Source organism: Dasypus novemcinctus, chromosome 1 (genome assembly GCF_030445035.2).
Source record: "Dasypus novemcinctus isolate mDasNov1 chromosome 1, mDasNov1.1.hap2, whole genome shotgun sequence".
NCBI classification, from domain to species: domain Eukaryota; kingdom Metazoa; phylum Chordata; class Mammalia; order Cingulata; family Dasypodidae; genus Dasypus; species Dasypus novemcinctus.
In genome coordinates, this window is record NC_080673.1 from 74,988,029 (window position 1) to 75,009,253 (window position 21,225).

At 39.3% G+C, this 21,225-nt stretch overlaps 1 protein-coding gene across 1 annotated transcript; it reads right to left on the minus strand.

Moving 5' to 3' along the window:
* Positions 1 to 7,223: 7,223 nt before the first annotated feature.
* BBS12 (Bardet-Biedl syndrome 12) lies at positions 7,224 to 21,028 on the minus strand. Its single transcript, XM_004474661.5, has 2 exons — positions 20,894 to 21,028; positions 7,224 to 13,375 (listed from the first exon to the last, which is right to left on the minus strand). The coding sequence occupies exon 2, from the start codon at positions 13,357 to 13,359 to the stop codon at positions 11,221 to 11,223; it is 2,139 nt and encodes a 712-aa protein (XP_004474718.1). The 5' UTR covers positions 13,360 to 13,375; positions 20,894 to 21,028; the 3' UTR covers positions 7,224 to 11,220.
* Between the last annotated feature and the right edge of the window lie 197 nt (positions 21,029 to 21,225).

Consider the following 21,225-nt stretch of genomic DNA (forward strand, 5'->3'; position numbering starts at 1 on the left):
CACCCATGGAGAGCTGATGCAGCAAGATGATGCAACAAAAAGAGACACAGATTCCTGGTCCTACTGACAAGAATGTGAGTGGACAAATAAGAACACATAGTGATTGGACACAGAGAGCAGACAGTGGAGGGGGGGAAGGGGAGAGAAATAAATTTTAAAAATCTTAAAAAAAAAAAAGATCTAAGTTGTCTAAAAAGCAATAACAATAACACTTTACTAAATGGCCACAGATGAAAACTCATTTAAAATTAACAGAGAAACTTGATTTTTTAAAAAAAGAAAAGTGTTTTGAAGTTTTGAGGGTATTTCACTAAAATGTATATTACACTAAAAAAATTTCAATTTTTTTCTTATAGAAGTTAGATCTAAGCAAAATTCATATGATTGCCATCTTTTATTGAATATCTGCTCCTATGCTACTTTCTATTCTATCAAAACAATATAGATAAACTTAGAGATGTGGTCTTCAAGATTTTTTTAATCATGTGTCCCAATATATTTTTTGATTATAGAATGAGATTAAAGAATAAACAGAAGTAGAAATAATAATATATTCCTCCTGCACCCAATGGACCTCCTTGTCTGTACCACCCACCCCTCCACAGAGACCACTGATCTCCAGTATGGTCTCTGAAATCCCACTGCCAGACTGTAACTTTTGCTTTGTACTTCCGTGCTCATTTTACCTGTCAATTGTAGACAAAAATAGAGCTTACCTCACAGAACTGCTGTGAGGATTAAAGTGCTCCCAATAGTGCTTGGCATGTACCTCTGATGGACACTTTGCAAAGAGCAATCCTTCTTTAGGCCATTGCTGGGTTAAAGCAGGCTATATGTGCTATTTTAGGAATTCAAGTTATTTCATATAAAATAATACATGAAGATTATTAGCATAAGTTTTTGTCTCCTAGCTGCTAAACCAGATACCATCCAATGGGTTGTTTTAACAACAGGAACTTATTGGGCCGTGGTTTCAGAGGCGAGAAGGCTTGATTCCTCCATGTTGTTATCTTCTGGCTGGCCGGCAACCTTTGGGGTTCCTGGCTTTTCTGTCACACAACAATGCACATGGCAATGTCTTCTTTCTCTTCCAGGTTCTGCTGACTTCCAGCTTCTGTCTACTCCTGTGGCTTCTTTTTCTATGTCCAATTTCCTTTTCTTATAAGGACTTCAGCCATGTTGGATTAAGGCCCATCCTCATTCAGTTTGGACACACCAATAACATCTTCAAAGTCCTGTTTACAAATGGATTCACAACCACAAGACCAGGGCTTAGGATCTGAGCATGCCTTTTGTGGGGGACATGATTCAATCCCCTACAGTATATTTCCTTATTCTTCCTCATCTCTGAACACCTTGCCTACATTGTTCTCCCAAGGCTGGATCTTACCAGGATTTTTCAGGTTTTTATGAGTCATAATTGTATATTCTCCTTGAACAAGTTGGTTCACACTTACCCTAGAGAAGGGTAGCAACTACTTGGTGTTAAAGATATTCTACTTAAGCTACAGCAGGGATTATCAGTCCTGACTGTACATTATAATAATTGGGAAAGCTTTAAAAATTGAGATGCCCTTGCCCTAACCCCAGAGTTTCTGATTTAATTTGTCTAAAAGCTCCCTTGGTGGTAGTAAAGTGAAGTCAGGGATTGTGAGCCACTGAGCAAGAGAAAAATCATCCCTTTATGTCAGTGGTTCTCAACCCTGGCTATGTATTACAATAACCTGGAGGAATTTTAGAAAAATAGAAGTGCCTGGCACCCTGACCTCAGACTGATTAAATTATAATCTGCAGATGTGATTAGGGCATCTAAGTTTAAAAGCTCCCCAGGTTATGACACCAGGATTGAGAACAATTGTTTTATGTAAACAAAATACTGAAGTAAAGTAGGTGACACAGTAAGAACTTGACAGCAAGATTTACAACAGATGATAAACATGCAAACGTCAAGGAGGCTGAATTGAAGAGTGCTGTGCTATTATACATAATCATCTGTTTCCGACTCTTGAGCCTCCCAAACGGGCTTGGCATTGCTCTTAGACCAGCAAATCCTTATGGGAAACAGTAGTCCTGCTACTCTATGGAAATGGTCCACAGAAATCTAGTAAAGCATCACTAAACTTACTATCATTATTACTTGTCATTATTTTCCTCAGTTGCCTGTTTTTTTTTCCTGCTCCAGCCAGTTTGAGAAGTGAAATACATCTTCCCCTACTATTTTTCCTCTATTATTCCTCTAAATAAGTAGGCACCCAAGCTCTTTTTGTTCATGGGGCATTATTTCTAATCACTATAAAGAGGGCAATGGTGGGGATATGATGGGGGAAACAAAGGAGAATCACTAAAATTATAAAGCTAGAAAAATTACAGAAATCTCACAAAATTATTTTATAACAATGCTCAAAATGCCTACTTCAGTCCCCTAGATATTTCCATGTAGTTAATATTTTTAAAAGTTAGCATATCTGTCTTATCACTTAAACCTCAAATCTATTTTAAGAGTATATTTTGGGAAGCAGATGTGGCTCAAAAGATTGGGCTCCCTTCTACCATATAGGAGGTCACAGGTTCGATTCCTGGGGCCTCCTGGTAAAGGCAAGCTGGCCCACATGGTGAGCTGGCCCATGTGGAGAGATGACACAACAAGATGATATAACAAAAAAGAGACACAGAGGGAAGACAATGAGATACAAAACAAATCAGGTTGCTGAGGTGGCTCAATTGATTGAGTGCCTCTTTCCCACGTTGGAAGGTCCGAGGATTGGTTCCCAGTGCCTCCTAAAAAGAAGATAAGACAAGTAGACACTGAAGAATGTGCAGTGAATGGACACAGAGAGCAGACAGCAAGCACAAGCAGTGTGTGTGTGTGGGGGGGGGGGGGGGGAGGGAGTAAGTAAAATAAAATAAAAAAGATTGTATTTGAAAAATAAAGAAACAGATTGAGAGATTAAATTACTGGCCCAAGGTCACAATGAAAAAGCCAGTATTCGAATGAACTTCCAGTCCAGTGCTTATTTTAATACAGTGCAAGTACACCTTGGAAGTTGATTCCTTTCTGTCAAAGGAAACTATAATACATTACTCACAAAACCCTGAGATAAAATTAAACTCTGGGGATTAAACAAGTATCATGAAGTTGATGAATGTAGTTATTAGACAAAATCACTTTAGGGGAGAGGATGTCTCCTGAATCAAAGCAACAAGTTGTCTTAGTTTGCCAGGGCTGCTGTAACAAAGCACCAAAGATTAGTTGGCATAAACAATAGGAATTTATTGTCTCATAGTTTGGGAGGTTAGGTCTGAAATCAAGGTATTGGCAGGGCCATGTTTCTCTGTAGTCTGTAGCTTTCTTGTTGGCTTGTTGGCAGTCCATAACTTAATCTTTACCTTTATCACATGGCCATCTCTCTCCTTCTGTCTCCTATTCCTTGTGTCCAAATTTCCTCTGCTTATAAGGGCTCCAGTCATATTGGATTAAGGCACACCCTGATTCAGTTTGGCCTCACCTTACCTAACAGGATCTTCGAAGATCCTATTAGGATTTCACATTCACAGAACCAGAGGTTAGGACTTATACATGTCTTTGTGGGGAACATGATTCAATTCATAAGTTATTACTGTTCTAGGAGGCTATAAGAAATAGCTTCCAGAGGACAAGTGTGAGATATGATTGAGTTTCAGGAAGTGTTTAATTATCTTGATGCCTGAACAAGGAATATGTCAACAGAAGTAAGCAAGGGGCTCATGTTTTTGGTTTGTGGTGGGTCTACAGCATTGTTCCTAAAGAGAAGGTCCCTGATTAGTGCCATATCAGGAGTCCCTTGGCTTAGACTCCAGCCCCACCATGCAATCTTCCTAGCTTCCATGAGACACTTTCCTGCATAGGAGGGAAAAGAAAGTATTGACTCGTTCTTATGAGTATCTGATTTTTCTGGTAGCTATGTTACAAATAAAAATATGAAATTAGCATCTTTGTTAACACAAAATTTCTTGTGAGTTGATTAGTACAAGTTAATTCCTATGATGATGGTTACATCTTTGTGTCAAGACAGAACAGTTTCTGGGCCTGAAAGCTTTTAATCTTAGTTTGGTGGCTTGGAGTGATGTACCCCAGAAAAACATGTTCTTAATCTTAATCCATTCCTGTGATAGTTACTTCAGTTAAGGTGCCCAAATGAATCAGGATGGAACTTAATCCTATTACTGGAGGCCTTATAGAGAAGGCCACAGAAAGAGAAAGTCACAGGGAGCAGCCAGAAGCTGGAAGTCAATGGGACCTGGAAGAAAAAGAAGGCCCTGTCTGTGAAGGAAAACCCAAAGACCAGGAAGGCCACAGTCGATGGGAGAGAAAGTATTGCCTTGCTGATGTCTCAATTTTGGACTTCTCCTGGCCTTAAAACCTTTGGCACCCTGCCAGCAGGTCCTGTATTGGAATTTATGCTCCCCAGTGTGACGGAGTTGGACTCAGTGTGGTTTCCCTACACATGGTTCTTCCACCTGTTCTATCTGAACCTGTAGTTAGTAATAGAGTTGATAGGTGTATGTCCAAGAGACTTAAATCTTTGGGTTGCCCATGTGCCAGTTGGGACCTGAATCTCAGAGATGCAACACCTTATACTGCACTTCAATGGACTCACCCAGGACAACTAACAAGGACATGATGACAGACAATGCCCATTTCAAGAAACAGAGAAAAGTGTCCAACTGCAAGGAAGATATTCCCATCCATCTGCCCTATGGGACCTAAGCCCCATCTCAGTTAGAGGCAGAGTGGGCATCATCATCCCAGAATCCTCAGGATTTGGGAATGAATGATGAACTAGACTTACTGTTATTTTACTGTAGACTTATTATGATTCTAGCAATGGAAGAACTTTTATCATTGATGTGGAGGCAGTGGCCACTGGAGGTTCTGAGGGGAGGGAGAGGGAAAAATAGGTGTAATATGGGGGCATTTTCAGGTCTTAATTATTGTCTTGAACGACATTATAATGACAGATACAGGCCATTATATAAGAGTATAAACTACAATGTAAACTATAATCCATGCCTAGTGGCAATGCTCCAAAATGTGTTCAATTGTAATATATGTACCACACTAATGAAGGATGTTAATGTGGGAAAATGTAGGGGTAGGGAGCAGGGCATATGGGAATCCCCTATACTTTTTATGTAGTATTTATGTAATCTCAGTATCTTAAAAAAAAAGTATATTAAAAAAACCCACAAAAACTTGAGCGAATAAATTCTTGTTTCAGCTGACCTATTGTATGGTATTTGTTTCAGCAGGTAGGAAACCAAAACACATGGACATCCTGCCATGTGGTGACCTCAAATCATCACTACCTGTAAGATCCTGGACCTATTTATCTATCGTTGCCTTCTCCCCTCACTAAACAGAGTAGAAAAATGGCTGAACTAGTGAGCCAAGAACTGCCCCTAAAAATTTAAATGAATAATTAATATCTTTGACAGGTTCCAGAGGGACAATCTAATGTTAGATTAGATTGGGGCAATCTAATGTTAGATTGACCTCTGCTTAATACAGGAAAGATCCTTTGTAAGGTTTGGCCATTTAACTCATTATCTTGAAAGAAATAAGGTACAATGCAGATCTGTTAGAAAATTTTGGAAGAGTTTATGAAAGAGGAAATTTCTCTTCTGGTTTCCTGGAAAGGAAACTTATTTCCAGTGCTGTGCTTTCTCTGGAGTCTATTTGCTCCTGTGTTACTTATAATCTAGTCTGAACTGTTTCATCTCTCCTCCCACCAATTATTTTCTGAGTTGTTTCCGTTCTCATTTCATAACCTGTTGCTTTTCGTCTAGTATCTGGGATCTCCATTTCTTTAAAAAATTCTAATCTAAACAATCTCTTTTAACTCGTTTTAAAACATTAATTTTCATCTGTTTTGTGGCTATACTTTTTTCTCTGGTTGAGTTCTCATTTTCTTTTGGGATATTATTTGGTCTGCTTTAATCCTTTTTTTCTTGTGCTAAGGTCATGAGGTTAAATGGCACTTCTTTTTCTCCCCAATGTTCATATTGCATGGATTTCTGTGCATCCCATTGCAAAAGGGCATCCTATTGAGTTAGACAAGGGCCAGGGTCAATTTCTCAAGCTTCTTGGCTCCAGGGTACACCCCTATTATTAAGGACAGAAATTATAGCCTACCTGTGTAGCCTTTCTCTACTTTTCGAAATAACGTATGGTTAGAAAGATTTTCTACCTCCAGCTTTGTTTCCTAGAGCTCTATGGACCTAACTTTCAAGGTTACGTTTACTTTCTGTGCCCTTATTCCTCTGGATCTTATTCATCTTGGTCTACTCTCCCAAAGCAGAATACAAAATGGCATTTTACCATTCTTGATCTAAAATTCCCTTCTTTCTGACCCCAAATGTTCCTGCCCTATTTTACTTTTTTCCAGTTTTGTTTCCCTTAGAGCATGGCTTAGTGCTTCTGGAAGGAAGCTTGTGCTGATTATTTCTGAGATTCTTCAGAGCTTAGATCATGGCATTATTCAATTCTTTTGAAGCTACTCATGCACATGCAGGTGTGTGTAGTTTTTATTTTTCATTTTGCACTCATCCAGAATGTAGAACCTGGGAGTTAGTTCTCAAAGCTGCTTACCTAAATTTCCATTCAGGTGAATCTCTGTTAAGAAGTATTTGTTAGCAATTTTGGGCTCTCTAGCTTCCAGTTCCTGCCACTTCTGCCACTCACTGCATCCATCCTGCTTTTGAGTGAGGTTGCACACCTGCCCATATTCTGGGATTTATAGGGATTCCACTGTTGGAACTTTTTCAAAGATTATGACTTTTGAAGATCTAATTAATGTCTTGTCCAGGTGTAGTTATTTATCTTTAAAAAGTCAGACTTCTCTCAGGTGTGTTAATCTAGATGTAGATCTACAAACTTTAGTCTATTTTTTTAAAAAGGTTGGTCAGTCTCACAAAGGTATAAACACTGCTCTGGCCTTGTGGGAAATGTGTATTTACTTGTAGATAGGATTCCTTGGAAAACTTACTTACTTACATGATTCAAGTTTATTCCAGGGAATGTCCTCATTTTGTAGCAAGACAGGATAAGCAGTTCCTGGAATAACTAGAACTTGAAGGTATCTTTTGTGACTACCAGAATTAGAAAAATAGCTCAGAAATCTCATAATACAGTTTTTCAAAAAATCTGGAAGCTTGTAAAATCTATATTCAAATGAGACTTCTAATTTCAATGGAAAATATTTATTATGAGGTTTCATTACATATATAGTAATCCTAGTATATGCAAATACTGACATCACAAAAAGTCTTACATAAAGTGAGCTGAGTATCTAAGTTAATACTGTAATTATCATAATTTTGTAATACTTTAACAAAACCTAAGACTTAACAGTAAATGGAGAGAAAAGTATCAATATCAACCCAGATATTATTTTATTTTTAAAAACAGTTTAACACTCAATATTTTTGTTTTCCCAACTTTGAACAAACATGGCATATAACTTGGAATATCCATTGTGCAAGTTTTTCATGTGATCACACTTAAGACCACCACCAAACCAGAAAACAATTATTTTGCATAATGCGAATCAGCATTCCTTTTTCATTCCCACGCATAAGGATAACAAATTACATTTCCTAATGCATTTCAAGTAATCCTATAAGTAAAGTCATTTATTTATAAATATATATAAAGGCATTCTTCCTTCTAGTTTTGTTGTTTTTGTTGTTACCTTACAGGAAAAAAAGTCACATACTATAATTAATGCTTAGGAATACAGACTTTGGAACCACAAAAAATCTTGGTTCTAATTCCACCTCTACCACCTAGTAGCTGTGAGAACTTGGACAAGTTTCTTACCCTAGGACTGTTTCCTCATCTGAAAAAGGGATGTTGCTAAGACTGAGCTGTGTTGGTTAAATTCATATATCAACTTGACTAAGTTACGGTGTCCAGCTGCTTGATCAGGTAAGCACTGGCCTGCTTGTTACTGTAGGGGTATTTCTTGGATTTAAATCATCAGTAGTTGATTGCCATCTATGGCTGACTACATCTACAATAAACAAAGGAGACTGCCTTCAGCACTGAGAAAATCTCATCCAGTCAGTTGAAGACCTTAAAGGGAGAACTGCTGATTACAGCAGTCAGAAAACATAATTTCTATCTGAACTTTAGAGAGCCAGCTTCTCTTGGGGAATTCATCGAAACCTTCATTGGACTTCCCAGCTTGTGGCCTGCCCTACGGAATTCAGACTTGCCAATCCCCACAGTTGCACGATCCAATTCCTATAATAAATCTCAACCTTTATACCTACACACACATGCACTGTAGTTCTGTTTCTCTGGAGAACCCTAATATAATATATAGAATTCAGAACAGTGCTTAGGACATGATAGTAACCAATACCTTTGTTACTCTATTCTTATTTTCCCAGAGCTCTTCGTATATTCAATACCAAAAGCTACACTTGTAATGCACTCTTAAAATATTCAATTTATGCTTAAGTAGCAAAAGAGAAAGACTGTTGGGAGAGGTGCTGAACATCCCTGAATGTTCTTGCTGGGCACTGACTCTTTATCCAGGGCATTTCTCAGGTCTGTGTTTGTAGTGAGCCACCTCGAAGGATGATGTAATGTCTCCTTCTGGACAAAAAATAGGCTTGCTTCTGCTTGCTATAAAAGTGATAAATTGCCCAAGCTCTCCTGTAACACAACTACTGTATGTGCAGGAATCCATCATGGGCTCTGTGTTACCACTGTGGGACTTGGGGAGCATAACGGTCTGACACAAACTAACATGAAGATCTGGCCATTTTTAAATCCTTTATCAATGACTGTGGAGTCTCATGTCTTGCCAGTATTCCATGAAATTCTAAAAGGCTAACTTATTAGTTTGTAAATAGGTTAAAATAGACCTTGCAGAGTTCTTAACAGTTTTGACAACAGACAGGATGCTGACAGAGCCATCGTTTCCTGGAAAAGATGAAGGCCCTCATGGGCTGGGTTAGAAAATATGAGAAGAGTACCTGAGATCTACTAGTGTATATTCTAGCCCAATGGGTGTGAAAGGGGGAGGGAGTAGGAACTCCCCACCATCCTTCCTATTAATGAATGTTTAGAAGCTAAGCAGTGAGAAATAGGATTTTAAAAAGCCAACCAAATGGCATCTTCCTTGTTACTTGCTCACCTCTGGGTGGGAAAAAAAGGATTTTATCAAGATAACGAGGCAACAAGACCCAGAACCCCACCAAAGAGGAAATTTGGCTGTGGCTGATGAATCATGAAGTCCCCAAAGTTGGAACAAATGAGGAACTAAAGTTCTGGGTAGATCAAAAATAGAAGTTTGTTGAACCTGAGTGGATAGCTGCTCAAAACTAAAGGTAAATGCAAAGTCTTGCTTACTGGCAAGGAGTTGCTCTCTCCCTCCATACTCCTTGATGCTTCCTTCCTCCCCTACCCTAATCTCAATTGCTTTAAGGAAAAAACCAAGTGAGTGGGAAACTTGGGGAAGAAAGCGACTCCAATTTTTATAAGCTCTGTTTGATACAGGTGCCCAAGTCATCATCCTACCCAGATCAATGGGGAAGGGAGTACTGGCAGAAGGCAGGGTGGCCAATGGAACCTAGAGCTGTGGAGTACTAAGAGTTGTAATGATGCACTGGGGGGTGGGGGTAGAGAATGATCCTGAGTCTGGGTGCTCTCCAGATGCTGAAGAGAGAATTAGTCACCAATTTGGCACCAACCCTGAAGTGAAGAGTCAAAAAAGAAAAAAATATATCATCCCTGTCTGCCTCTCTCAGCTCCCAACTCCTTTCAAAGCTCCCAGACAAGGAGATGACAGCATCTTCTGGCAGCTGTAATAGCCCCTAAGATGTAGGTATTAAACTTCTTGGTCCATGTTACCACTGGGGGGAAAAGTAACTAAATTGATAGGGTAGGAGTAGAACTTGCAGGAAAGTGACTCTGGATCCTTGTGGGCCAATTCAATGTACTCCTGTTATCAAAACATATAATTGGTAATGATGTGTTATATGCTTGTATTATAAACGCTCATAAAGTGTCAGAGAAGATTCTTCCTTTCAGGGCATTGCCACATGTAGAGAAATGAGATAAACTGCCTATCATCTGTTGCCAATGGGTAATCAAGATTTTGCTTAAGGGCCTTAACTCTCTGATGCCCAAAGTTTTCACTATATAGATGATGTTCTTTTGGTTGACAGGTCAGAAGCCTCAGTTTCAATGGCCCTGAATACTGTGTTATCACATCACTCTGATAAACAGACAAAATTCAGGGCTCTGTTTGCCAAATAAAGTTTCTTGAGACTGTTTGGACAGATTCGCAGCACCCAATCTCTCCAGCAGTCAAACAAACAAATAAGAAACAATACTGCTGTGTCTTTGAACACCCACCACCAGAACGGAGGCTCTGGACCTGATTAAGACCCTTTGAGGGAAGTGGATGTGGCTCAAGCACCTGGGCTCCTGCCTACCACATGGGAAGTTGCTGGCTCAGATCCCAGTGAAAGAAGACAGCGAGCTGGCATGATGGGCAGGCACAGCAAGCTGACACAAGAGACACAAGAAGGAAAAAAGAGCATAATGAGAGACACAACAAAGCAGGGAGCAGAGGTTCCTGATGCCTCCTAAAGAAGGCAGCGAGTTGATGCAACAGGCAGGTGCGGCAAGCTGACGCAACAAGAATGCAAGCCCCTGACTAACACAGTCCATGTCTCAGGGTTGTTTTTAGTAAGCAACCTTAAGGCATGAAGTAACTACTCTGCTTGTAGAAGAGCAGGACTGCTTAGGCTTACTACATAAGCAACGAATATCCCAAGCTCAGTGTTGCTTTTCTGTTATGCAACCCACAGCTTGTTCAGACTTTCATCATTAGCCCTCTGTGCTGCCACCATGGACTCAAGGGAATGGAGGTCAGATGCAAACCAACATGGAGCTCTGGCTACTGCTTTTGCTGTGAATAAAGTCCTTTGTCTCTGACCCAGGTGTCCTTATGTTTTCTGTAGCACTTCATGAAGCAGTAAGAGAGGCTACCTTGGTAACTCATCAGTAGGATAAACTCTCAGACACAATGTAGTTATTAACAAACATTGATTATTTTCTTCTTGGTAATAGTTGGCATTTTAGGCACCATGACTAGGCTATTATGAAATTTATTATTATATCATGTTACAAAAGATTACTTTCAAAAGACTTAGCCAACAACTCTATAAAGACAGAAAGCCCTCTGATTCCTGTGATTTTATCTGTGTATGTCCAAGTCCAGTAATAATTTCACTGTCTGTCTGAAGTACTAACAGTACTAAATCCAATGCTCGGCGCCACGCCTCAATCTTTGGTGTAACAATGTCATAAACTCTTGGAATGTGCTCTGGTGTATTTGAAATGCCTGAATTAAAAACTCCACTATTCGGTTTTCTATATTCACTCATGATGTAAGATAAAGGAGAGCCAGAGTCTGTGGCATTTTGTAGATGATGCTGAATAAATGCGCTGGCTTCAAATTCTGATGAGTAATTGGTAGTATTATATATGAGAGTTGAAAGGTATTTGTGCCATCCATTTGCCAGGCATTTAAGCACAGTTGGTCTGTATAGTGCCAGAGATGAGGCCAGCCAAGAGGAAGTATTATGAAGCCATCCTGAACAGGTTTGCTTTCCTTTTTTCAGAGACTGTTCCTCAAGAATTTGAAGATGGCTAAGACACAAAAATTCAACTGCACCACCTCCAAGAAAGACCTTTTGCTCTTTTAGAGCATAATATAGACGATAGGCACAAGTCCAGAACCTATCTTCTTTGGTTTGCATCTGTGCAGAGATTGGGCTAGTGAGCAATGCTGTAACCAAATTAATTCCTTCCGTTTCTAACAAGATGGCAATTCTGTTGTCCCTACCTACAACATTCAAGGGAAAACTTCTCCAGAAGGTCATATAGACCCCATTTCCCACACAGTCTTCACTCACCTGTGTAATGTAGGCCACCTGGACTGCTCCTGAAGCCTCTGCAAAAGCCTGCATCACATTGCCATTCACTGACCCAATTACCAATCGCTTATTGGGTATGCATTTTTCAATTAAATGTTCAGATATATTTCCTTGTGCCAGGACAAGGTTCACATTGAACTGGATTAATACCTGTAATACATGATTTGCCCACATTTCTTCTGAACTATCTTCTTGAATCTTAATGCTTTCTAATACTGTTTTAATATTTGTGGACCTATTAAACCCAAGGTGGCAATAATTTTCTGTGAGGTCTCCTTCAAAGAGAACTACCCGGATTGGTTGATTCTGCAGTTCCTTGATCAGAGTAGTACTAGATTTTGACACAAGAGTGATATATCCTGGACAGACACAAGAAAAAGTTTCAGGTAATCCTGGCACACAGCAAGTGAAGATTCTTGAAATATCAAACGAAAATGGCATTGTACAGTTGCCTTGTCGGATGTACACATTCTGATATTGCAGCCGTACTGCTTCTTCTACTAATTTCATGCTGCTCTGATCCCCATGACTCAAGCCCACTGCCAATTCTACCAAGTCATTACATTTGTCATTTATGGAAGTAGCTGCACCATGTTGTTCTACAAATCCATCTGGTTTTCTTATCCATTGATCATTGTCTGTCCTATCAAAATGCCTACTATGGATTAGTATTGAGTTTCTGCAGGAGGTAGTTGTAAGCAAACTGTTTTTCAGAGTTTGTGAAATCTGTGATGTGTTTTTATCTGTTTCAACCTGAGCTTGAGGTTTGAAGAGTTTTGGTGATTTAACAGGTCTCCCAGAAAAATTGCAAATGGTCAATGATTGAGAAGCAACATCTATGAGATCATGCTCTTTCTGTAACAAACCCTTATCTGAAGGGATTTGTAGAAAAGGGCAGAAACTGACACTAAATATTTCACATGCAGAAAATGTCTTTGCATTGTCTATATGGTCAAATATATTATGGACAGGTACTTGAAGGGAAAGTACCTCTTCACTGCAAGAGTTCAAGCCTTCCAACATTACTGACACTATTATTGAAATCGGGACACCCAAATGAAGACATTCTTCAGCAGCACTGCTCCATGCACCAATGAGAAACAAAAGAGTATTGGTTCCAGTTCTATATGTATTATTTTGTGCTTGAACTGTTTCCATGAGAAGCTGTCCCACTGTACTTGTTAAATCCAAACTTTCAAGAAGCCTTATCGTTGAACTGATTAACACACTTTCATGATACTCTTCATCTATAATAAATTTGGATGATTTTACTGGGCCCAGAAAAGTTCTTCCTGCTTCTGCAAATGACGAAAGCTGTTGAAGTCCCTCATGCCTTCTCTTGTTTATGACCCTGCAAGCCATCACAATGAATCATTATCTGCAAATGAAATAAAAATTTGGAACTTTATTAAGTGTAATTCATGGTTATAAATGCTCTACAGAAAGAAAGAGTCCCTGCCTTTGAGGAGTTTCCATTAAATATGCCAATATAATCATACAGTATAATTTTATTAATGATAAAGGTATGGGGCATACAGGAGGAACATTTAGTCCAACATGGGAAATTATGTAGGTAGTAGGTAATGTCTCCCGAAGAAGGCAATCCCTGAACTAAGTCTTGAAGAATAACTCAAAAGGGTTAGGAAGTTGAAGGAAGTGGTAGAAAATGCATATATATGTAAAAAAGTACAGTGTATTGGGGTAATACAAGTAATTTGGTTTTATGGGAATATAAAGAATTTAATGTGGAGTGGTGGGAAATAAAGCTATGGAAGAATAAAAGGGATCAGACCATGGATGACATTGGGTACCATGCAAAGGAGCTTAGACTTGATCCTGTAAAGGGAACCAAAGAAGTGTTTTAAGTAAGAAAGTGATGTATTCAGGCTTTCAAGGACTAAGGAGAAAAGTCAGTATGGCCTAAGACAGTATATAATTGGTTATTTGAACTCAGTTACAAGTCCTCTTTTGTGAAATTTTCAATTCAGTAAAATAAAAATAAAACTCATGATACTCTCAGGCATATCCCTAGACAGCATCAAAACGCAACCTCAAAATATACTCTAAGAATCCTGTTTTAATAATCCTTTGAGATCCCATCATGCCTTACAATTATCTGGTCTTTTTTTGCTTTCACCCCCCTAAACCCATATTAACAATTCCCTGATTATGCAGTTTAAATTCCACTGTCAATTATTATAACCACTCCCTTGCACATACACCTGCCCCTCTTTTGTTTCATCTCACTTTGCAAAACTGTCTACTCCATGATTACACTATTGCAGCCGAAAATAAACAGGAAAACACACACAATCATGCTGATTAGTTTTGTTCAAAGTTCAAGATCCCAAACCTTAAGTAGCCCTTAATGATGCCTGATAATCTATTTCCCTAATTCATTTGTCATTTTTTCCTTTTATAGTTATTCCTCTTTGTATTTTGTTAAAGAAATTTTGCTGACCTCTGAGTAAAAAAGATATTTTATATTTTTCTAAAAGCTTTATGGTTTTAGCTTTTTTTTCCCCTCAATTGAGGTGAAATTCACAGAACATAAACTTAACCATTTTAAAGAATATAATTCAATGGCATTTAGTACATTAACAATGTTGTGTAATTATCATCTCTATCTAATTCTGAAACATTCCATCACTCCAAAAGAATATTCCCCGCCCCCCCCCCCCCCCCAAATCCCATGCCCAATAGACAGTCATTCCCTCTTCCACCTTCCCCTGTAGCCCCTGTAAACCACCAATCTGGCTTCTGTCTACAAGGATTAACATATTCTTGATAGTTCATATAAATGGAATTATACATGATGTACCCTTTTGTTTCTGGCTTCTTTTGCTTAACCTAATGCTTTTGAATTTCATCCATGTTGTAACATGTATCAGTACTTTATAGCTTTTTATGGCTGAATAATATTCCATTTTATATATATACCACATTTTGTTCATTCCTCATCTGCTGTTGGACATATGGGTGGTTTCTACCTTTTAGCTATTGTAAATTGTGTTCCTATGAACATCTGTGACAAGTATTTATTTGTGTACCTGTTTTCAGTTCTTTTGGGTATATGTATATTTTACATGTGGATATTCAGTTGTCCCAGAAAAATTTGTTAAGGAGACTATTCTTTTCCCATTGAATGGTTTGGGCACCATTGTCAAAAATCAGTTGGCTACAGATGTATGGGTTTATTTCTGGACTCTCAATTCTATTCCATTGGTCTACATGTCTATTGTTATGTCCATACCTCATTGTTTTGATTAATGTAGCTTTGTAGTAAGTTTTGAAGTCAGGAAGTATGAGTCTTCCACTACTGTTCCTTGTTTTGGTTTTAGCTTTTACATTTAGTCACATGATTCATCTTGAACTAATTTTTGTATATGCTGTGAGGCAGGGGTCAAGGTTTCTTTTAATCCTTTTGGATAATGACTTGCTCTAGAACAGGAATTCTTAACCAGGGATTCATGGAGTCCATGGAAAGATTTCAGGGGGTCTGTGAGCTTGAATTGAAAATTTAAAAAACAACAACATTATTTTTGTGGGGACACGTTGGTGTGGGTGTGATGCATTTACTAAATATTACACAGCATAGTAAGGGGTCCATGGTTTTTACCTGACTGGCAAAGGGGTCTGTGGAACAAAAATGGTTAAGAACCCCAGCCCTAGAACTGTTGGTTGAAAAGGTGGACTCTTCTTCTGTTTTTGTTTCTATACATATTTTGAGAGCTTACTAAGTATATGGCACTTTACATATATTATGTAATGTAGTCTTAACAACATTATGAGGTAGGTATTATAATTAAACTATTTACAGGTATGGAAAATGAAGTGTAAGGGTTAGGTAACATATACAAAACCATACAGGTAGTGAGTAAAAGGCCATGAACTAAAACCCAGGTTTGTTCAATGTCAAAGCTCATGATACTTAACTAGTATAAAATATTGCCACCTGGCTGCTTCTCTACCAAGCATGGTAGGTCCCTCACCCTCTCTTCTTTAAAATTTCCCACTGCATTTTCCACTTCTGCCTTCTTCCATGCCTTGTTCATACCCTGAATATGCATGCATATGCTCATGTCCTTTTCAGGTGGCTGAGTCTTTGCTTATGGTCTTCTTTCTATACCATTTAAAATCACAAGATACTACTATATGAGTAGAAAAGTCATAGACAACTTAGAACAAAAGGAAAAAGCCCTGGTACTAATTTAGACTTGGTCTGTATTTAATTTATATGAAAATGGTCTCCCAGACAGGAAGGCCTGATATTATTTAAATAAAACTGATGTATAAGTAAAAAGTAACAAAATATTCTAAAGAACTCTGTTTCAGCATTTGAAGAAGCTATATCATGTTTGAATAGTCCTTTTTAAAAAAGACTTATAATTCCTAAATTTAGAAGTACTCCTAAACTATTATTTTGAAGAAGTTCAATTAACTATAGTTAACATAAAATAGAAACTCAAAACAAGAATCTCTCCATCTTCTAAGAGGTTAAGTATAAAAAGACAAAAGAAGGTGATAGGGCTAGTGAAATGGATAATTTAAAAGACAGTAAGTACGCCTGGCAACTTTTCTTGGCATTGCACTGACTCATTCTGATTCTTGTTCTGCAATGCATCGGCACCAAAGTTTTCCACAAACAGTTTTCCATTTCCATGACTGGAATCCCTAACAACTTTACTTGCCAGCTTAATGTTCCTGTAACTTGCTAAGTTTGTAATGGAAGAAGAATAAGACCACTCCACTGGGATTTGACATCAGAAGAAGCTTTCCCCCCTAAGATCATGTTTAGTCTTGTCTAAGGGGCTCAGTTTAGAAAACCAAGACATTCAATGCTTTTCAAGACCTGCAGCTAAAAAAAAAGAAAAAAAATCAATAGTTTTGATGGGTGTAAAATCAACAGTATGCCCATCTCCAGTTTATTTTCCACACAGCAGCCTAATCATATTATACCACTGCTTAAAAACCGATAATTCAGAAAATAAAGTCTTTATTCCTTCGACACAGGAGTCCCTTTGAAAAAAATTGTCAGATCCTTTCACTCCTCTGCTCAAATTCTTGCAAACCCTCCTCATTTCACTCAGAATGACGTCCTTACTGTGTTCTAATAATTTGCACCCCTCCTCCTTACCCCTCTGAGTTTATCTCTACCCCTTGATCACTCTGCTCTGGCCTCCTTTCTATATCTGGAACATACAAGGCACATTCCCTACCTTACTGTTTTGTTCTAGCTGTTCCCTCTGGAATGCTGTTCCCCAATAAATCTTTTGCCTTACCACTTTCAATTACTTCCACAAATTTCTGCTTTTCCATGAGGCCTAAACTGACTAAGCTATTTCATACCACAAACTCCTCCTTTCCTCCAGTACACTTGATTCCTGTCACCCTGCTCTAGTTTCTATTCTTTCCATAACACTTGTCATTTTAAAACATAGTACATAATTTACTTATTTATGACCATCTATTAACTATTAATCTCTGTTGGAATCGAATTTCCAGGAATGCAAAAAGTCACTGAGGTATCCCAAGTGCCTAGAATATTAACTGACAGATTGCAGGCACTCAATAAATATTTGTTGAATGACTTAATGGATGGTTTAACCATACTTGTTATCCCATATTTAGATACAAAATTGAAACAAAAAAAAAAGATACCACTGTCAGTATTCCTCCAATATGAATTTAAGGCTCAGTCACTTTTGAAGTCATGTGACCCCTACTTGCATTACTTTATTGAGATCCTTTAATGCTTACAAAAAGAGTTCCTCTGGCGGTGGACTTGGCCCAGTGGTTAGGGCATCCGTCTACCACATGGGAGGTCCACGGTTCAAACCCCGGGCCTCCTTGACCCTTGTGGAGCTGGCCCATGTGCAGTGCTGATGCGTGCAAGGAGTGCTGTGCCACACAGGGGTGTCCCCTGCGTAGGGGAGCCCCATGCGCAAGGAGTGCTCCCCATAAGGAGAGCTGCCCAGCGCAAAAGAAAGTGCAGCCTGCCCAGGAGTGGTGCCGCACACATGGAGAGCTGACACAACAAGATGACACAACAAAAAGAAACACAGATTCCTGTGCCGCTGATAACAACAGAAGCGGACAAAGAAGATGGAGCAAATAGACACAGAGAACAGACAACCAGGGTGGGGTGGAAGAGGAGAGAAATAAATAAATAAATCTTAAAAAAAAAAAAAAAAGAGTTCCTCCTTTGTAAGCCTGTCAGAATTACCTGTGAAAAGCACAAACCTAACTTGATCACTCTACTGCCTAAAAACTTTATCTTAGGAAGTAAAAGCCTTTACTCCTTAACTTGACATAGGTGTCCCATAATCAGACCTCAATCTAATTTATCAGGTTTATCATATATCACCTTTCCTTAAAAAACCCCATGTAGACATACCGGAAAATACCATTTACTTTTACTCTGTACATGTTACACTCTGATTTGACTCTTCTCTCTTTTCTTCACTTAGTGGAATACTTTGTATCTTTTGCGACCCAAGTCAAATGCTATAATTTCAATATATCCTTCTCCAATGCTTCAGGGAGGATTAGTTTCTCCTTCCTATGCTACCAAAGTGCTCTCTACATATACCTACTAAAGCACTTAGCATTCTGTATTAAAAACACTGCATTTAAATTTGGGCCTATTACCCCTAATATGTGATGGGTCCTTCATCTTATTCATCATCATACTTTATACCCATTTCCTTTCAAACTCACCCAGTACTTGGCATAGTACAAGACATGTAGAAAACATTAAATAAATTTGGTGGATTTAATGAGTGCCAATGGATTTAATAATTTCCTATATTATTACTATTACTATATCTCTATAGAGCAATTAGATTTGTAAGAGCTATTTTTCAAGACTGATACTTCCTATTCAAGTACTTGAATAGCAACTGGAATCTGAGCCTATCATTAAAAATCCATTTAGGGAAGCAGACTTGGCCCAGTGGTTAGGGCATCGGCCTACCATATGGGAGGTCTGCGGTTCAAACCCCGGGCCTCCTTGACCGGTGTGGAGCCGGCCCACGTGCAGTGCTGATGTGCAAAAGGAATGCCATGCCATGCAGGGGTGTCCCAGCGTATGGGAGCCCCACGTGCAAGGAGTGTGCACCATAAGGAGAGCCACCTAGCGCAAAAGAAAGTTCAGCCTACCCAGGAATGGCGCCGCAGACATGGAGAGCTGACACAACAAGATGACGCAACAAAGAGAAACACAGATTCTCATGCTGCTGACAACAACAGAAGTGGACAAAGAAGAAGACACAGCAAATAGACACAGAGAACAGACAACCCGGGCGGGGTGGGGGAAGGGGAGAGAAATAAATAAATAAATCTTTAAAAAAAAAAAAATCCATTTAACTAGATGTTAATATGCCAGAATTATAAAAAGTCTAAAACACAGAGTGACAAAAAAGCAGATTAAGATACTACACAGCCTTTTAATTGCTATGAAATCAAACTTGGTCCAGTAAAAGCCAGTCTAGAAATTACAATTAGATGAGGTATATATACTTGGTCATTATGTATTAGTATTAAATATTGAAACTGAACAAGATCACCTTTCTGGATGAGATATTTGGCCTGAAAAATCAACATACTGTAGTTAACTGAATGAAAATTTTATTTAACTCACAAAATATTTTGAATTTGCATCATTTTCATTTCCACTTGGGTAACTTCATAATCAAATCACTTCTAAAATTAAGATAACCTTCTCTATTTTCCATTAGATATTTAGTAAGATTTTATCAATTATTACGATATTTAGGTGTCTGGCTGAAATACAATGTGAACATGGCAACCTGTTGGCTTTGGAAAATGTGCCATGTTTCTAGTTAATAAAGCACAGAAAGTGATTTGGAAGACTGTTCACAAATGGAATTTGCACATTTTTCTGCCCTAACTTCAAGGGAATAATACACTGGAAAAGCACCAAGTAGAAGTTAATATTCTTCCCGAATCCATTATCACAGAATCCAGTATAATTTTTAGAAAACAAAGTATTTACCCTAGAGAGGGCACTGCAGGAAACAGTAAAAAAAAAAAAAAAAAGAGGGAGAGGATGTAGTGACATAGCTTAGTAGAGGAGCTGCTGGATAAATTAGCTCCAAAAAAAAAAAAAAAAAAGTCCTGATGTGTAAGCTACTACGGGTTAGGAGTTGTAACAAGGTATCACCGCTGCATTCCTACAAGAAGTAAGGGTTCCACTCCACCTCAGGCCTTCTCCACCCTTTGTGCTTGTCCCCTGCCCAGGTTCACCAAGTCTGGCTCTCTGAACAGGAGTTTGCTTCGGTTTGCAGCATTTACATTAGCATCTAAACTTCGGCCTTTTCTGAGTCAACTGAATTATCAGATACTCATAGACGACTCAAGAGTGTAGATCTATGCTTGCTGTGGATGGAGGAATATCTTGGGATTCAGCCAAGAAAAATGGCTGAGGTGTGAGGATGTCAGACGATGGTTATGGGTGGGGCCAAAGTCCTACCCCTCAAATAAACACACAAGGTAATAACTGTTTCCTATATTTCCAGTGCATCCAATCCTGCCACTATATCCCCTTCCTTCCAACCAGACCGCTGTCCGCGTCCTAGACAGATATTACAGAGTCCTGTCAGAACCCCTGCCCAAACCAGGGAAGAGGAGGGAAGTGGCAAAGGCTGAGCCCCAGGCGTGGTGGCGGCGGGGAGTGTCTAGCGGCGCAGGGAAAGGGCAGTCTTCTCCGTCTGGTCGTAGCAGCAAGACGGTAGGCCAGGGTCGGTTCACACAGGCCCACCAGGTCCTAGTTTCTCATCCTTAGCCTGAACAGTTCAGAAAAACTAACAAGGGCTCTCTACGTCTTTCCCAAAGACTAAGCGGTGGGTGGAGCTGCAAGCACCTTGTTACTAACCTCGCTTTTTTCTCCACCCCCGTGGGAGGTCGATTTCCCAGCTTCCAGCCCGCCAGACGCGGTTCTGGGCTAGGATCCTGGCGCAGTAGGTGCCAAGACGACCGGGCTAGGGGGTCCGCTTCCCGCCGGCAGTTTACGCATGTGCAAAGGGGAGCATTCAGGCCCCACGACTGGGCTAGTTCGCTAGGAAACCCAGCCAGAGAGGAAAGTTCCGCTGGAAGGTGAGCGGAGGAAGGCGGGAGCGTCACGCTATTGGTAGGAACAGATGGAGGGGGTTGGCCCCAAGGGCTTTCTTTTCTGTCCTTTGGGTACTGTGGTTGTCAATCAGTAGG